Raw genomic sequence first — 18,610 nt, forward strand, 5'->3', positions numbered from 1 at the left:
CTAAAATCTTAATAATATATTTTATGTTTTTTGAATATTTTATTCTTTATCTCCTCTCTGTTGTTTGCCACCCATAGGTTCTTGCCCATAAAAGATATATTATAAGCCATAACTCATAATAAACTATAGTCATTTCAAACACTTTTTCCCTAAATTTTGTATTTAAAGAACCATAAAAACATCAACAAACAGATACTAATAAAACATAGAATTAATATATGTAGTGAAAGTTGAGTTAAGATCTGAGATTAAGAAGTTTGTACGAGATTTTAAGGGATGGAAAGAAGGTTGGGTTGGGTAAGAATTAAAAGAATTTAATCAGGGTTAGGGTTGGCCTCAACCCAACCTAACCCAGCCCAACTTGCAGCCCTATTCAAAAGCCATTGGATATCTTGGTTTATCTCGGAAGACTTGCTCTACATTTTTCATAGAGAGCTCTCATCACTTTTATTTGTTCCTAAAGCTATGTTTGGTTGTAGTGCAAATTTATTTGCACTAGTACAAATGCATGGGAGTGTAGATGTAAAAAATGCAAATTCTGGTTTAATTTTGTTTATGGATTTTACTTTATTCTGTTTCATGTCTTAATTTACTTCATTTGTACTGCAATCAAACAAAATAAGCTAACATTTGAAGCAAAAATAGGTTAGAATTTACACTCAAATCATTTGCACTACCATGATTTTGCATCAATGCAAATTCATTTATATTGCAACCAAACACAGTCTAAGGTTCATTTTGGAAGAAGTATGAATACAAATGCAATACAAAATGTAATGTTTTACACTCTACATATTGTATTTATACTCCTTCCAAACTGAGCATAATGCTCAACTTGGGATGAGTACAAATACAAATATCTTCAATGCAAATACAAGGTTTAGAAATGCCTTATCTAAGGTTTTGTATTTACACTCTTCCCAAACTAAGCCTAAGTTAAATTTCAATCCAGACGGCCGAGGTCCATTCCATGAGTATGGCCATCCATTACACCATTCTTAAATCTTGATTCATGTGGGTTGGATTGGTCAGGGATAATTGTGTCAAGCTGAGAGTTTCTCACTTACATAAATGGCAATGGAATACATGAATCATGAGCCACTTTTATGGGTTTCTTGATCCACCAGTGCCAATTTTGCTTGCTCAAAATCATGTGGATGGTCCCTTGCATGGTGTGATTTTAACTGACATATTGTATCAGTATTGGTGGACCTCAGGACACAGAGATACAATAATACAATAAAATATTATTGAGGATTTTAATAGTTGAGGGGGTTTACAAGCATCCTTCTAATACTTATAAAATAATAAAATGGGTATTAATCATATCCATACACATTGATACCCACTTGGGAGTGTTAGTGTTTTTGGGCACAAGTTTGTGGGATGCCCAATATCTTGTGGTGTTCAAATAACCAGACTGGAGCACATAAATGCCCTCTCAAGGAACGTTGAATACCTTGCATCCTGAGATGCCATTAGGGCTGCAAGTCGGGCCAGGTTAGGTCGGGTTGAGGCCAATCCTAGCTCAATCATAAGTTCTAAATCCCAACCCTAACTTGATCAACCCAACCCTAACCCTAACTAAATTCCTTCAACCCTAACCCAACCCAAAGTCAATTTCGGGTTGGATTGGATTTGAGTTGGGCCTAACCCAACCTTCTTCCCATCCCTTGAAACCTCATAGAATTTCTCGATTTTAGATCTTAACTCAACTTTCACTATATATATATATATATTAATCCTATGTTTCATTAGTATTTGTTTGTTGACGTTTTTTTTTTTTGTTCTTTGGGTACAAAATTCAGAAAAAAACAAGTGTTAGAAATGACTATAGTTTATTATGAGTTACAACTTACGATAAAACATAAAATAAAATTTTTTAAAAAACATAAAATAATGTTATTAAGATTTTAGTCTTTCTAATTAAAATTAAGTGAAGTGATTATCTTAAAAGAAATACATGATACTATGTGGTGGGGGCTATACAAATATCATGCATCTAAACAAATCAATATATGTTATATATTACATATAACATATATTTATATATGACATGTACTATAGAGTCGGGTTTGGGCTGGGTCGGATTGGCTAAGGGGTCAACCCTAACCCTAACCCGAACATCAACCTAACCCAACCCAACCCAACTTTTTCGGGTTGGGTTCGGGTCAACCCAACCCAAGTTGTAGACTTAGATACCACCATTATGGGTAGTTGTAATGATCATGCCCCAATCTTCCTCTAGTACTCATTGAACCGTAAAGGATACAGAGGTTTCCAAAAATAAGTCCAGAAGTGCCCAAGAAATGTTCACTACTTGAAAGACCACCTTGGAGCTGCAAGGATTATGGTGCCATGAATGACCTGATTTAGTTGGTTGTGTGAATTGGTTTGAATGATCACCTGATTCAGTTTCATAAAATTGGAGTGAAAAATGCTGAATCTATCTAAATATTTAAGCGGTAACCAGGGGCGGAGCCAGGGGAGCCATGGCCCCCCTTATGGTTCAGAAACTCCCCACTGAAAAACAGCTTTTCATGTAAATTTTCTCCTCTCCCCACTCTCCATTTCAATGGTTGCCCCCCCCCCCCCCCATGGGCCCATCCATACTTCATTTATGTTTTAGCCCCCCTTATAACAATTTCCTGACTCTGCCCCTGGCGGTAATGAACTGTAGACGGGGACGAGATGTAAAGGAATCAAAGTGATCCCTCTATTTTTAAAGATTCAAATTAAAATGGTTGATTGGTTGGAAAGGACAAACTAACTCAATCATCAAAATATAGAAAAAAAAGATAAAATACATAAATCGGGCAAAGGGATGAAGTGGGATGTTTAGGCTACTCATTTAGGTAACAAGGGGGAAATAAGCTATTGAAAGGGGAATGGTAAAAAAATGAAATGAATGAAGTAAAAAAATATAAAAATAAAAAAAATAAAAGATTCCAAAAAATAGAAAATTAAAAAATAAAAATGGGTTTCCATAAGAAATAACATAAACAAATGATAAAAAATTAAACAAAAAAAGAAGAAATAAAATAAAATAATTTAATTTAATTTAATTTAATTAAGGGAATTTTCTTGTAATGGTTTATTCATGATTTTTGTTTAGCTTTAGTGATTATTAATTGCTCTTAGTTAGTCAATGAATTGTTTGCTTTAATTTGTGCATATCTGGAATCCTATGTGGTTCCCACTTATTGGACCCGGGAGAGGGGTGCCTAACCCCTTCCCTCCCCCATTCGAGTTTTACCCGGACTGGTTGGACCATTGCCTTGGATCGTGGAGTTATTATGAACCAAAACTAGTTTTAATGCAATTCCTGGAAATTCCATCACCTTCATTTCCATAATTGATGGGTGGTGACTCCATTTCAGCCTTAGTGAACCATTTTCTGATGCTCACAACCATCTCCCTCAGTTATTTTTGTATGAACAAGATTCTTGTCTACAGTTTCTACCTTCAGATCAATTTCTTTGTCCCAAAACAAAGCCAAACCACCTGACGAAGAAACAGAATCTACCCCCAACAATTCCATTGATCTAGATTCCTAATTTTTTTTCCTGCAATTTAAAAGATAACATTTGGTTTCACTAAAGAAAACGATACTTGGCCTCTCCATCCTTAAGGATTCTTTCGCTGCTCAACTGTTAAGGATTCTTTCGCTGCTCAACTGTTAAGGATTCTTTCGCTGCTCAACTGTCAGGGAGGATCTCATGCCCTCACAGTTCCAGCACCAAATTTTCATCTAGTAAGTGGAAGTTGTTTTGAGTCAACTCCCGCAAGCCCGATATCACAAATTGAAATAACTTTAGACATACTTTGCACTGGTAAGACATTTTTCCAGGTCTCTCCTCTGTCAAACTTGTAATTAACTGACTTGTGTTTTTTCAACAAATCCTTTCTGATAGTTATTGGCAGTGGGCAGATGAAACTCAGTTCTCTTGTATTGCAGCAGACGTAGGGAAGGAAAATTGTGCTTGTGTTATGCACAAGTGATTCGTTAGTACTGCAAATGTTATTTGCATTCTAGTGTTACATTTCTGTAACCAAACATTTTGGATTTAATAGTAAGTAGCTAAGAAGATTAGATCTGTTCTCGCCTTTGTTTATTTTTATACTTCTATTTTCCCCATTCCTGTCCCATGAATGTTTTACTCAGCTGCAACTGAATTCTTGTTCCTGGACATCCAGACGATTTTTGGCTGGATGGAATCATCTATTTGCAGTTGATAGAATGTCAAGGTTTTGTTTAAAAAATAAAAGAAACCGACAAGCATCACATGGTACAGGTTAGGGAAGCTGGACATCCAGAAAAGTCGTCCATGCCAGAGAATCTATGAGACACATGGTGGGGACAGGACTTGCTACATAATGTGACACATGGCGTATAGAAAATTAGAAAGTTAGAAACCACATCCCAACTGAGAGACCGGCCTTTCTTAAACTTATTCCAACGATTAGGTTCGCAATTTCTGGTCTGAGCAGGAAATGCTAGCCTATGTTATGCAAATTCGGACCACCAACTTCTAAGTCCAGAGCAGCCCTTATTGAAAACCTGTATTATTGCTTCCCGAGCAGTTTCATAGATTATCTTAACCAGAACAGAGAAAACAAAATCAGGGCTTGTTTGGGAGGGCTTCAGCGCTGATTGAGTGGCATTGACCGAGCCTCATGGAAGAAACTACCAAAACTAACTTTACTAAAAGGTTGATTTCTCAGCTCAATGTAAGACACTCAGTAGTCAGTATTCAAGATTCAGTTGGTCTCTTAGGGGGTTCTGTACTTCTGTTATTGGCTTATTGCTCGTTTGTTAGTCTTTCTATAACTTCTGCATTGTGTATATGTGTATGTCTTGAGCCAGCTAGTTGCCAAACTTGCCAGCATATCTTTAATCTAGCTCAATGTAGGAGCAAAAAGCATCACAAAGAAATTGTGGCCTAGCAACCGTACAAGACAGGATCCTAGGGTGAACTCCATTACAATTGTGAAGAATAGAACCTTTAACTCTCAAGGAATAGAAAATACTAATACTTTATTTATAATCATGTTCTACATTATGTCATGAATTGCTCTGTTCGAGGTCAAACTACAATCATCCATTGATAAGATAGTTCATCAGAACCTAATTGCTCTACAACATGGTTCCTATCCTACAGATGCATACACATATGACTAATACGAGAAATTGATCTGAGTATTCTTCTTTTTCTTTTTTGTTGAATAAGCAGTACTCTTTACAACCTTACCAGCAGCAATATGCATAATACATGTATATACAAGACATGATTGGAACAATTTACCTTCGAGTTATCAAATTCCAATTCATCATGAAAGCGCGACTCTGCCAACAAATTTTAAGCACCTGGATGGATATCAAACCCCTTGATGGAAGTCCATGGAAACATGTTGAGGACCTTGTGGCTGTCCCCCCAGGGTGTGGCCATTGGCAAGTGGCTGAGATGTGTGGAGCTGCTGCTGCTGCTGCTGTTGCTGTTGTTGCGGCTGTGGTTGCTGTTGCTGAGGAGTCTGATGGCTGCCAAAATGACTCAAAGGCTGGGACCGAGAGAAATAAGGTGGAGGTAGTCCCCTGCTGAAAGAGTGGCCATTGACAGCCGGGACTTGGCCAGTAGCTATCCTAAGCCTCTGTACTTCTTCCCTCAAGGCTTCATTTAAAGCTGTTGAAGTAACAAAGATGTCCGTGTTCAACCTTTTGCTTGTTTGTAAATAACCCACAAAATAGGGGGTGTTTGGAACTGTGGTGTTGCTTTGTGTTGCATTCCTGTTTAAATTCCAGCTAGGCACCATGTAGGCGTTTTTACTTTAACCTTCCAAACCATCCTTTTGGATTGGGCAGAATCAAGTACAAATGTTTGTACTACTCTTTGCATAGAGTTATGTGCAGGGAGGTTTTGGGGGCAGCTTCAAAAAGATGTGTCCCTCAACAGAGTAGAATTTCCACTTCGGGTGTTTTATGTGGTATCTAGTACTGCAATAAATTATTATGCATTGTATTATGAGAAAATTTCACTCATTCCGTTAAGGACACAAGTGTCCTGAGCACCTTACTGATGAACACGTACCTAGAATGGTACTGAAGTTGGGATTTTTTTTTTCAAGCTGATGTGAGAGCAGCTTATGTGTTCACAAGTGAAGTACTTGGGAAATGAGTGAAGATAAACTCTGTATTATATGCCAAAGCATCTCACTCTCCTGAAATCCAATGCAAAAACTCAAGTACAAACACCAAGACTAACACCACAGTACCAAACACCACGTAGTAGCAGAGAAAATAAAAACCGGTAAAGTCATCTATGCAAATGAAATTTCCAGCAAATAATGCATAATAAAAATGCCTTACTATATCATACATACCATCCCGAAGTTGTGCTTGCTGCTCCATGGCCTGCAACCGCAATTTGAGTTCCTTGTTCTCGGTAGTCAAACCATTGGTGTCTCTCTGCATATAGGAAGGAAAATTATGACTTGGTTCCATCTCCCTTTGGAAAGCTGAGAGAATTTCCACAACCTCAAAGTTGAATTATAAAGCAACATTCACCCTCAACAGTTGTGGTATTTCCAGGAGAATAAAGTTTTAAAATGTCTTAATTAAAATAAAGTATCATGTCAATTTTTTTAAAGCATCATGTAATTAAGCTCAGGAGAAAACACCTCTATAAGAAAGTGGGTAAACTATAAAATGAACAGACAAGAAAGAAAGTTTGATGCGATATATTCAGTAAGACCCAAGGTTGTGTATGAAGCATTTTGGTACCTTAAAGATACGATATGATATGCCTGATAATGGCACGTATCATATCAATACTCTCGGTAAGACTTGGTATCATAGTGGAAAACCGTTACTCATAGCAAGCAGCCTTTAAAACAGTGCAGTTCTGCCGGGAAACTGTATCTTATACTTGTTTGTCATTGCTAAAGGAGTGGAGTAAAATATGGAAGACTTCAAAAATCATGTCATTCCAGCAATGTTATACTACAAACTGACAAGATAGATGGAGAAATTCTAATAATATACCTTAGGGTAAAGAACAAAAAGCTCCTAATTTGTAGCTTTGTATGTAGTCTTTATGAATTTTTTTTTCAGAACTTAGGTTTATATATTATTGTATATTAAGTTTTTCTTTTTTTCTTTTCAGAAGTGTAGCCTCACCTTATTGAGGTTCACATCTCAGACTGCAACTTAGGCTCTAGGAAAGCCTTGCAGTTCAGTTGCATTTGCATTCTCATTTTTTCACTGTTAAAAATTGCTTTAAACATCTAGTTAGCAATCACAATTTGTTCTAAAATATTATGTCCAGCAACCACTCTCTAGAACAATGTCTTGAACAAAGTTTATGCATGTAATGACCTTTTTCCTCTATATGAGAGCTAATAGTTAATAATTGATATTCCCTCGGCTAATGATTGAGGTGTAGCCAAGAAACTTGTTCACAAAATTCCCTTTAAACCCCCCCCCCCAATTGTTTTTGTCACCCTCTCCAAAATAATATCAACATCTAACATAAATTAAGATACCCTTCAACATAAGAATCTGTCAAGTTAAATGAAATCTGACTAATGGACACTAGGGTGAACCTTGAGAAGAAAATCTGACAATGTAAGTGAAATGAATAACCAGGACTAAAGGTATTTCAATTGTATCAATGGGAAATTTCTGAAGAGAGGACCGTGTGAATTGACCATACCCAATCCAGACAACTGATCTTATAGAAGACCATGTTACACCATTTCTGTTAGACTTGTATACTATAATGTATGGCATGCTCCCTTCTGAACAGAAATTACATGAATTTGGTGGATAAAGAAAAGAAATGAGCATAAAAGGCCTTGCACTCAAAATCAAACAAGTAGAGGATGAATACACGGATCCAATTTGAATTATAAAGTGTAAATCAAGCTCTGAGAACTGCTTCGGTGGAAGGACAGTCTAAAAAAACTGTCCCCCGCAGCCCCGCTCCAGGCCAGGTGGATCCATGTCCACAATTAAGAGAAAACTGAATCTATTGATTCTGTTTTTTACCCCTTCTGTTTGAAATGAGGACTTGCAATCTTGATATAAAGGACAACATTGTTAACATTATGAGAAATAACCCTCCAATTCAACTTGAAACAATAATTCTGGTATGCCTTTCAGGACCAAGCTTGAATTATTCTCCAGGTACCAGCTATAGAAGATAATAACACAAGTCATCTGAATACTTCATACCTGTAGCATTGTAACTTGCGCTGAAAGGGTGGTAGCTTCTGTTTGAAGTGTTTGCACCTTCCTCTCTAGTTCGTTGGTGTAACGTACCTTCCTTTCTTTTGACCGTGCTGCAGATTGCCTGTTTGCAAGAATCCTATAACGGGGTTCAACAGGAAGAAAACAAAACAAATTAAATTAGAATTCTCATTAGGGTTGCATCAATAGCGTAAGAACAAAAGCAGAAGACCCACAATTCTCCCTTGTATGCTAGAACTTAATCTCTAACCCAACTAAATTAGGAGCACATAAAGTCCAATTGCAAAACTTCCACAGAATTCCTTCGCAGTCCAAATCCAAATACTCAGATTAAGTAAGCTAAACCTAAAAAAGGAAAAGACGAACTACCTGGAAAATCGTTATAACTATACAAGCAGACAAAGAAATCAGAACCCAATTCTGAGGCAGAAAAGAAGGAAACTGCCTAAACTTAAACAAAACTAAAGCAAGATCAATGTTAAAAAATAAAATATCAAACCTTTTAGCTCTTTTTGGATCAATCAAAGACAACTCGGCCAGCTTATCTGGTCCCATCGCCTTCTTCGTACTTTCCACTGACTCCACCTCAAATGAAGACGACGACCCATCCATTGAATAACTGTGCCTGTGCATCCTCTTCTCTGGAACCCCTTTCCCGCCAAATTTCTCCCCTTCCCTGCCAATCCCAACCGTCGACTGTTGAAACCCTAAACCCTCAAAAAAGTCGGCGTCCATGGACAAGCTCCTGAGATGACTAGCTCCCCCCAATCTTCCCTTCCCCTTGTCACCGGTGGATTCCTCTGATTTACCAGAATCAACAGGCATCGGAACTGCACCGCTGCCACGAGAATCGTTGTCTTCGGACATCGAAGGCAAATCCATGGCGGCAAGATTGAAATCGACATCTGGGTCGAACAGGATGTCGTCGGGGAACCGGAAGAAAGTCTCCGACTGGGCCCGGCGGTGATGGGACCCGCGCTGGGGAGTTTCCGGCATCTGATCGATGTCGACTACAGCAGAATATCGGCCGGAGAAAGGTTTCGCGGCGGCCCCATCGGTGAACTGGGTTTCCATTATGGACGTCTATGTGGGGTGGTTGGGAGGATGCTCGCGCGTTTTGGGGATTTACTGGACTTGTTTAACAACGACGGCATTGAATTCTAGAGGGATGAATCGAGAAAGAGACGATGTGGAATTTCTTTTTCTTTTGTTTTGAACAAAAAAAACACAAAAATGGAGTTACTATGACACCTGTTCATGGGCCGGGCCGGACCGGGTTTCTACTCTCTGTATTAACAGATTTTTCTAAGGCCCGAGCCCGAGCCCGGCCCTCATAAAAAGTCCGAAGCCCAGGCCTGGGTCCGAGTCCGAAATTTATCACATGTTGTTATTACTGTTGAAGCAATTGAATAGAGAGAGATTGTGAGAGAGAAATTATAAAGAAAAAATAAAAAAATGTATATATTAAATTATAATATATATATATAATACATGTCATATATTTTATAAAATATATAATGCTGAATCAGGCTGGATCGAGCTCAGGCCGGGCTTTTTTAACAAATCCTGAACTCGACCCATAATACAGTCGAACTTATTGTATTAAGCCTGAGATCAGACCCACGGACCTAATTACATGACCAAATTCGACCAAGGTACAGGCCGGGCCGGGCTGGGCCATCGGGCTACCCGGCCCATGAACATAGTGGGAGCCAGTCACGATGTAATCGCATGGAAGGAAGATCAATTAATTAGGAGATCATCCGCCTTGATGGAATCAGAATCAATTATCAATTGACTGATGTGGGCCCCACTCCCATAACGTATGTTGGGTAGTGAGTACATTTTAAGTATTAGAGAAGAGTGACTATAGAGAGAAGAGACATCCTCTTCAAGAGACATCCACCGCACAGGGGATGAATCTGATTGTGGATTGATGCCAAATAAGTATTTTTTCTTTTTTTGCTATTCTTTAAAAATTTCTTGGGTTTATAGCAAATAAAGGCAATTTTTGTCTTAAATATCAATAAAAAGTAATATTTTTATAAAAAAAATTAAAATAGGATATTTTTTTTGGAAAAATATCAAAAAAAGGGCAATGACTCTATGCTCATCATCTTCCTTTTCTTTTCTCATCTAGGAAAATATTTTACAACAACAAGCGATCAAAAAACCTTTTTACAATGCAAGGCAGTAAAAGAAGAACAAAATACTTCCGAAATGGAAGTGCTTTCTCAAAACTTGTTTATATACATTAGACCACAAAACTTCACTCATCAAAGCAACGCTGGTTACAATCTTAATATCCCTAACCCACAGCTCAACCGTTTCAACCCCTCTTTCACACACAAAATGCACTTTCTTCTTCCTTGTTGTCACCACCTTGAAAATACTTGGCTCATCAACATTTCCTTTCCATTTGTGATTTTTACGGAACGTCAGCTCGGCCCCAACTCGACCTCTTGACAAACTACATTCTTCCTACTTGACTTTTCCCACCTAAATATTCCTCTGACTTCCACGTCTTCAAAAATTTTCCATGAGGAGCCCCCTTCCCTCCCTTGGTGTGTTTCTGCACATGCGCCCCACTTAGCACGAGCTTCCGAGCAAGCTCATCTAATATCACATGCTCAGCATCATATCCACCATTCTTTCTGGCAAGGGAGAGAGCAGAATTCCCTCTCGTAGTCTTCATATCACAACGGGGCTCCACACGTGATCAGCAATTGGCAATGCATCCATGGCAGTCTTGATATCACAACGAGTCCCCTCAGGTACTCTTGAGAGAGCAACCACCCAAGCTTCGAATCCAGTGCGTTGGCATGAATACAGAGAGGAAGACGATGAACAATGCCGCTATCCTTTCTTGATATTTTTCCAAAAAAAAATTATCTTATTTTATTTATTTTATAAAAATATTACTTTTTATTCATATTCCGGACAAAAAATTGCCCTTATCTACTAGAAACCCAAATTTCTTTAGGTTGCAAAATTTTCCATCCAATGAAAGGCACTTCACATGGTAGCATCAAACGTCAATTTAAAATGGGAAAATTACACGGACCCCCTATTCTATGGGATGAGTGACAGATACCCCTGAACTTTAATATGCGACAAAGACTCCCTCTGTTAGCGGTTCGTCAATTACCATCGTAAAAAGTTAGAATTTTACTGTTATGATATTTTTAAATACCCAAACCACCCTTTTGACATATTTTCGGACCATTTTAACCCTGATATCACTTTGAAGCTAGTGTTTAGTGATTTTTCTCATTTCTCCGATTGATCCAAGTCTCAGAGAGCAGCGGGCATAGGGTTTTTCTTCCGTAATATATATCAGTTTCATAGCGAAGGTTGGCAGCAACTCTTCCTGTTTTGGTGAGTTCACATCCACCATGGTTTGCTTATTGTTAGGTTTAAAGGACGGAAGGATAAGGGTTTTTGCTTATTGTTCACATCCACCATGGTGTTAAGGCCTAAAGGTTGTATATAAAGGTTTTTTTAGAAACATTTAGTGAATCTTTGGATTTAATTCATTATTTTATGTTCCTCAGTCCGAATTTGTAATGGCATTCATACCTTGCATGGTTGTAAGGGTTTTCCTATCTTTCCCTTCCTTTCCCTATATTTTCCTTCAAACCAAACATAGTCTAAGGGGATTTTTCGAAACATTTAGTTAATCTCCATATTTAATTCATTATTTTATGTTCTTCAGTCCGAATTTGTAATGGCATTCATTCCTTGCTAATGGTGTTATTTGGGTATATCTTGCTAGTATATTCGGTCCATGTGACCATGGCTTAACTCCTTGAGTTTAATGACTTATCAAGAGATGGGTTTAATGATCTTCAAAAATACCCTATACTAATGTCATGAAATGGGTTTAATGATATTTGAATGCCAATCATGAAGTGTTTAATGTTCATGAAAGAGGTTCAATGGTCCAGCCACCAAGTGATCTGAGTTAATGATCCATGTATTAATTCTCATTATGTGTATATTATGGGCACACCATCCGACAGCGCATTGCAGAGCAGTCATAGGCAGCAGCATGCACAGCAGGTTACACAGCAGCAGGCATCGCTGCACAGCAACACGCGTCGATAGCGCGCAACGCGCACTGCCAGGCAGCAGTGCGGACTGCACGCACCGCGCACCCACCCGGCACCGCACAGCAATGGCACCATGGCGCGCAGCACGCAACGCACATATGCCCGGCACCGCACGGCAGCGACACCATGACCCACGCGCACGCACTGCACGGCAGCGGCACCATGAGCCGCGCGCACGCACCCAGCAGCAGCAGCAGAGCAGGGCCCACACGACAGCTCATAGGGGTGGGCCTACCCTTATCTGGACATGTCAAGCCAATTCGCCGCCAGCCTACCTTATCCTTATCTTATCCCTTATCTTTATCTAATCTTATCTTTATCTTTATCTTAAGTAAGAGTGAGTTACCATTAGGAGTAGGTAATTAGGAGTTTGAATTTAATTAGGAATTCACTTCTGTAATCTACTATTTAAGGAGCTATGAATTGAAATAAAGACATTCAGTTTTCCAGCCAAAAAAATAATGAGGAGAGTTCGGGTGATCTCTTGGACAAATCACCCCAAAAGAGAGTTCGGGTGGTCTCTTGAAAAGTGGTGAAGTTGGGTATTTGGGAATAAGTGGCACTAAGATGGACTGCCAATGGCTACCCCTTATTGACCGTTGGTCCATGTGAAAGGAGGTCCAACGAGATCAAAGTCAATCATGTCAAAGGTGCAAGGACTTGTGGTCATCCAACTTGTAAATGTCATTCAAATCTCCGATCAGGAGCCAGGGGAGATTGATATTCGATTGTAAATGCATTAACTGCTGCCGTAAATCCTAGCTTGCGGAGTTGGCGGACTGGGTGACTATAGAATAGTAGAAGGTGCCATTTGCAGTTTGGAGGATAATTTATAATCTCGAGGCGGATCAAATGGTTATACACTTGAAGAATATTTGCTTGTACTGAGTTGGAGCAACAGCAGAGTAGACCGCCTGATTGACCAGATGCTTCCTGAAAGACAGACTTAGAATACCCCAACTTTTTGGCAAGAGCAGAGCTGTTGTTAGGAGAGGGTTTTGTTTCGGATAAAAATAATATTTCTAGCCTTTTCATGTCTCCTCAGTCTATTAAGATTTTTGATCTTATTCCGATCATTTGCACCTCTAATATTTCATGCAATAATTTTCATTTTGAAAAGCAAGCAATAGTAAGAATAAGAACCACAATGAGAATGGAAGAGAGTACCTGTTGCAATGTAGAACCTGTGGGTGGTGGTGTTGAAAGTGCTGCAGTTGGATTAGCTCCCTCATCGGATATCATTGGGAATGTAGCTATACCAAAACCTGGGGTAAGTTCTTGGTCCAAGTAACAAGGGATGGTCCAGGTGGGCAATGGCTGTGGTTCCATTTGGTTCGGATACCACATTGTGGTGTGGATCAATATATCTTCTAGAAGAACTGCCCTACCCATGAAAAAATCAGCCATTTGACCCTTGCGAACTCACATCAGGACATTAGTAGGTCGATGGTTCCCAAGCCCCCATGAGCTGCAAGAACTGGTTTATGGGCATCACGTGGCATGTCAAAGTGGTATAGGTGTTGCGCATGGGTATTATTTGGTGGTGCGTGATCGCCAGATGGCTGTTGAAAGATGATATCATGCATGAGGGTAGGATCATGATGGGAAAATATGCAAAGCCAAATTAGACTTTGCATAAATACATGGATCCGTATGGGCCAGCCCGAGTCCGAAACACTGAAAACTGCTAAGAAAAATGAAAAAGATCCGACAAAATAATATATACATATATATATGGATAATAAAATAATGCGATAAAAATGAAAAAGTACAAAGAATAATAGCATGACCCCTTTCTTTACCTCTGTTATTGTTTTTGGTTGGGGAGGAAGGGGGTAGGTTAGGACCACCAACCTTATCATGTAGTTACACGAATCTTAATTAGATGACTCTTTTTATATATGGACTATGGAGGAGGGGCACCGTGTGACCGATCTTGGTTACCGGGTAATAAGCAACACGTAGAGACACAATGTCTAGAATACATGTTTTTAATTTTCGGTTATTATCTGAAACTCCTTGGAACTTTTTATTATCATTCTCTTACATTCATCCAGGCTTTTGATATGATGTGTATAGTCAACTATGCATGATAGATACAACATGCACCATTATTATATTTTATTGACAAAACTAACCCTGACCAATCAGTCTCCCCTGTTAACTAATTTTTTATAATAAAAATACCTTCCATTTATTTCTCTCCCCTTTTTCTTCCATTTATTGAAAAGTTTGAGCAAGTATAAGAGAAAATTAAAAAAGTTGGGGTTCTGATAGTAACCCTTTAATTTTTAATATTTGGCCATTTGGGTCTAAAATCACCCCAGCCTTAGCCGATCCAAACCCAATTCATACAAGTTTTTGATAAATCAAGCATGTGTGACTGAGTCCGGATTTCCTGCCCATAAGAATACTGTCCATATTTATCGTAATCATATATGAAGAACATCTCATCCTCTGTATAGTATTATGCATGGGGAGATGTTCCCAATTCACGGGGGATAGTGTATTATAGGTAGACGTGGGCAGAGTTCTCAACGGTAGGAGATCCGAACTCTGTACGACCGGCCTTAATGAGATATGCAATTTATTTGCACCTTTGACTCAGTTTAGAAAGAGTATAAATATAAATATAAGAGTGCAAAATCTTGTTTTTTTGTATTTACCCTTAGGTTCGGTTTGGAAGGAGTATAAATACAAATATATAGTGTAAAACCTTACATTTTATATGTATTTATACTGTATATATTTGTATTTGTACTCCTTTCAAACTGAGCCTTGGGCACAAGGGCCGGTGACTATTGTGCCTGCTCTTGTCTCTTATCTCAACAGCCCATGGCTTGCTTGGGCTCAAAGTAGAAATGAACCGGCCAGTCATCGAACTTGATCATCCACTTCTAGCTGTAGGGACTCCAATTGGATTCTCTCTCTCTCTTATAGAAACAATTGGATTCTTTATAGGGGTTGTTTGACAATATGATTGATTTTATTTTTGAAAACAAAAAAAAAGAAACAACTTCTACACCAGAAAAAAAAATACAATTTTGCTGATATGGCATTGTTTTTGTTTTGGAAAAAAAAAAAAACAAATCATGTTGTCGAATATCCCTTAACCTGTGAAATGAAGGTCACTTTATTATATATGAATAAAGGCATGAAGGATCCAACAAAGTAGCCCACCCATTTGAGTGCTTTACAATGATGAGACAGGAGGGCGTACATGGGCCAGAAATTGGTTGGGGCTGAGGAATCACCATCTACAATTCACAAACCTCGTTATCAAGAGAAAAGTGCTGATACCTAAACAACCATCAACATATACAAAAGAGGTTAGGCTGTCGCTATTTCCTTAGTCCCGTCCCGCCTAGTGGGTAGTAAGGTAGACACTAACAATGAAATATAGGGATACTATCTAAAATTTTTATTGACTTTCCTAACAAGCTCTGAAACTTTCCCTTGCTCTCAAGATCATAGATAGTGATGAAGGGAAATTTGGCCCGATCTCGCAGTCACCCAACACGTGGCAGAAACAAGCAACTCGGGACAATAGAGCGCCCGAAACAAGCACCAAAAGCGAAGTCCAAGCCCGCTATTGAGCCCGAACTCCAGACCGCCCTACTAGGGGCTCGAGCTCCCCACCAAGGGCCCGAGCTCCCCGCCAGGAGCCCGAGCTCCCTACTGGGAGTCCGAGCTCCCTGTTAAGAGCCCGAGCTCCCTACTAGGGGTCCGAACTCGCTTAAGAACCCGAGCTCCCTACTAGGAGTCCGAGCACCCCGAAACGAGCCCGAGCTCCCCGCCAAGAGCCCGAGCTCCCTACCAAGAGTCCGAGCTCCCTATTAAGAACTCGGAGCTTCCTACGGAGAACCCGAGTTCCCTAAGCATGAACTATACTGGGCCCCAAGCTTCACAAAGCTGATCCGAGCTGGCCCAAGGCAGCTCGGGACGCTCCAAACCGAACTCAAGACACCTTGCTCGCCACTCCAACACTTCGCTTCCGAAACACCAGGCTGACCAAACGTATCCGACACCAAGGACGTCCGTATACAAGGGCGATGCACCTGACTGATTTGGGATCTGACGCCTGACAACCGCACTTCAAACGGCTTCCTGCCACCACCACCTACAACCGTCGTTACCAGCTGCAGAGACGGCTCCGACAAAAGGAACAGTGGCGGTTCTGTCCGGCCAGAGGAAATGACATCCGAACTGGCAGGAGTTTAGAAGTAATCATGCCCGATCTGACGGAAGCCTGGAAGTGAGTGCGTGAGGTGGTTATAAAAGGCTCCTACCCACCAGGAACGAGGTATGCTAACTTTGCGCTATCTGGTTTATCTTGCCTTTGAAGTATTCTAACTTGAGCTTCGGAGCCTTTACGCCGGGTTCTCCTCGGAGCTTCTCTTCTCCTTCCGTTTCAGGTCCCTGTTACTCAGTTCAGAGGCAAGATCATTGACAGCTAAGACCGGCCAGATTGTGCTTCATCAATTGGCGCCGTCTGTGGGAATGCTTCAAAAGGCCTCCCTCCAAAACTTTCATACCCTTTTCTTCTTCTTTAAAAAATTCAACTCATGGCCCCATCCAGCAACGCTGGACGCAGCACAGAGACAAACACGACCGGGGAACAGCCCCAAGTTCCCGTGGTGTGTGTTGGGCAGTTCACCATCCCCCTCTCGGTGGATGGAATCCCCAATCTGACTACGCCACAAGTAGTGGCGCCTGCAAGCCTACCGGCCGCAAACATCCCCTTCCCTCTTCCCATCGAGACTACCTTCACTGAACCAACCGCTGTCCCCCTGGCAGCTAGCCAAAATCGGTTGGACGACCTAATGCAGTGCATGCAAGCAATGCAAGTCCAGATGCAACAGTTCCAGCAACACCAGCTTCACCAGCACCAAGTGTTGCACAACCTCTCCCAGTACCACTATCAACAGCAGTTCCCCCAACTGACACCGAACCAACCACTACTTCCACCTCGCCACCCTGCCCCGAAGCCAGTCAAGGCCTCTCCGCAGGATGGGCGCCTCCAAGGAAAGGCCTCTAGGCCCCAGAATCCCCCAAACAGCCAGGCCTCGTCCCCAGGCCGGAGAGAAAGAAAAGTCATCCCCGCCTCGCGGCTCGCAGGCGGATCGGGAACCTCGCCCGCGAGATCGGCACCTCGGGGCTCCAAACCGGAGCCCCCACTGGTGGAAAACCGATTCGGCGCACTGGCAGCAGCGGACTACCAGCATTCTGGGCCCATCGAGCTCGGCAACACGGAGGCCAGCAGCGCCAGTACAAGGCCCACTCAGCAGCGAAGGCGCCGTCGAAGTCGACGAACCGCCACCCGCGTCCTATCAGAGCTCAGAGGCAAAGGCGAGACGAGCTCGGACGAGGTAGGAGTTACCTCGATTCTCTTAGTTCCTTCCCCCCTCGCATCAGAACTCCTGTCAGTCCCCTTGCCCAGAGATTTCAAGCTCCCGCCCCTAGACAAGTATGACGAATCCTTCGACCCCAACGACCACGTGGACGCTTTCCAGTCCCAAATGCACCTCGCCAGAGCCAGCGAATCATGCATGTGCGTGGCCTTCACCACCACCCTCAAGGGGGTAGCCCGCACATGGTACAGGAACCTGGCCCCCGGATCGATAAAGTGTTGGGCTCAGTTCGTGCAGGTCTTCACTGCACACTTTGTCACCAGCAAACGGTGCCCCAAAGCAGAGGAAAGCATCTTCGGGATAGTCCAAAGGGAAGGGGAACCCATACGGGGCTACATCGAACGATTCAATGAGGCATGCTTACAGATACCTCGATTAGACCCCACGGTGCAGCTCGCCGCAGCAAAAAGAGGGGTGACGCACAAGGAATTCAAGTGGCACATGGTAGCTAACCAGCCCGCGATAGTGGCCAAGTTCCTCAAGCTCGCGGACAAGTTCATGAGGACTGAGGAGGAAATCAACGAAAGAAACGAGGGCGGAAACGAGAAAAGAAAGAGGGACGGCGAGCCCTCTAGCTCGGCCGACCGAAAAAACCCGGCCCGGGACCCAAAACCGAACCAGTCGTTCCGAGCTCCCCTGCCAGTTTGGACGGATTACACGCCACTGAACACGAGGCGGACCGAGATCCTAATGACGATCAAGGACGCCCCCTACGTGAAATGGCCACCTCGCCTAAAGGGAAATCCGAACGAAAGAAACAAGAATTTGTATTGTAGTTTCCATAGGGACCATGGCCACAGTACCGAGCAGTGCAATAAACTCCGAGACGAGATAGGGGGGCT

General features: G+C 41.4%; 1 protein-coding gene across 1 annotated transcript; it reads right to left on the minus strand.

Moving 5' to 3' along the window:
• Positions 1 to 5,021: 5,021 nt before the first annotated feature.
• Positions 5,022 to 9,431, minus strand: LOC104599872 (transcription factor VIP1-like). The gene is made up of 4 exons (XM_010262615.3): positions 8,745 to 9,431; positions 8,231 to 8,363; positions 6,379 to 6,463; positions 5,022 to 5,681 (listed from the first exon to the last, which is right to left on the minus strand). Exons 1-4 carry the CDS (start codon positions 9,317 to 9,319, stop codon positions 5,380 to 5,382), a joined length of 1,095 nt encoding a protein of 364 aa, XP_010260917.2. The 5' UTR covers positions 9,320 to 9,431; the 3' UTR covers positions 5,022 to 5,379.
• Between the last annotated feature and the right edge of the window lie 9,179 nt (positions 9,432 to 18,610).

Source organism: Nelumbo nucifera, chromosome 5 (genome assembly GCF_055504915.1).
Source record: "Nelumbo nucifera cultivar China Antique chromosome 5, China Antique-T2T, whole genome shotgun sequence".
Taxonomy (NCBI): domain Eukaryota; kingdom Viridiplantae; phylum Streptophyta; class Magnoliopsida; order Proteales; family Nelumbonaceae; genus Nelumbo; species Nelumbo nucifera.

Excerpts from the sequence above, each read along its gene's own strand:
- LOC104599872 (XM_010262615.3), bottom strand. The coding sequence starts at position 9,319 with ATGGAAACCCAGTTCACCGATGGGGCCGCCGCGAAACCTTTCTCCGGC. Across the intron at positions 8,364-8,744 it reads GATCCAAAAAGAGCTAAAAG|GATTCTTGCAAACAGGCAAT; the intron begins GTTTGATATTTT and ends ACCCCGTTATAG. Across the intron at positions 5,682-6,378 it reads GCAAGCACAACTTCGGGATG|CTTTAAATGAAGCCTTGAGG; the intron begins GTATGTATGATA and ends TTACTTCAACAG.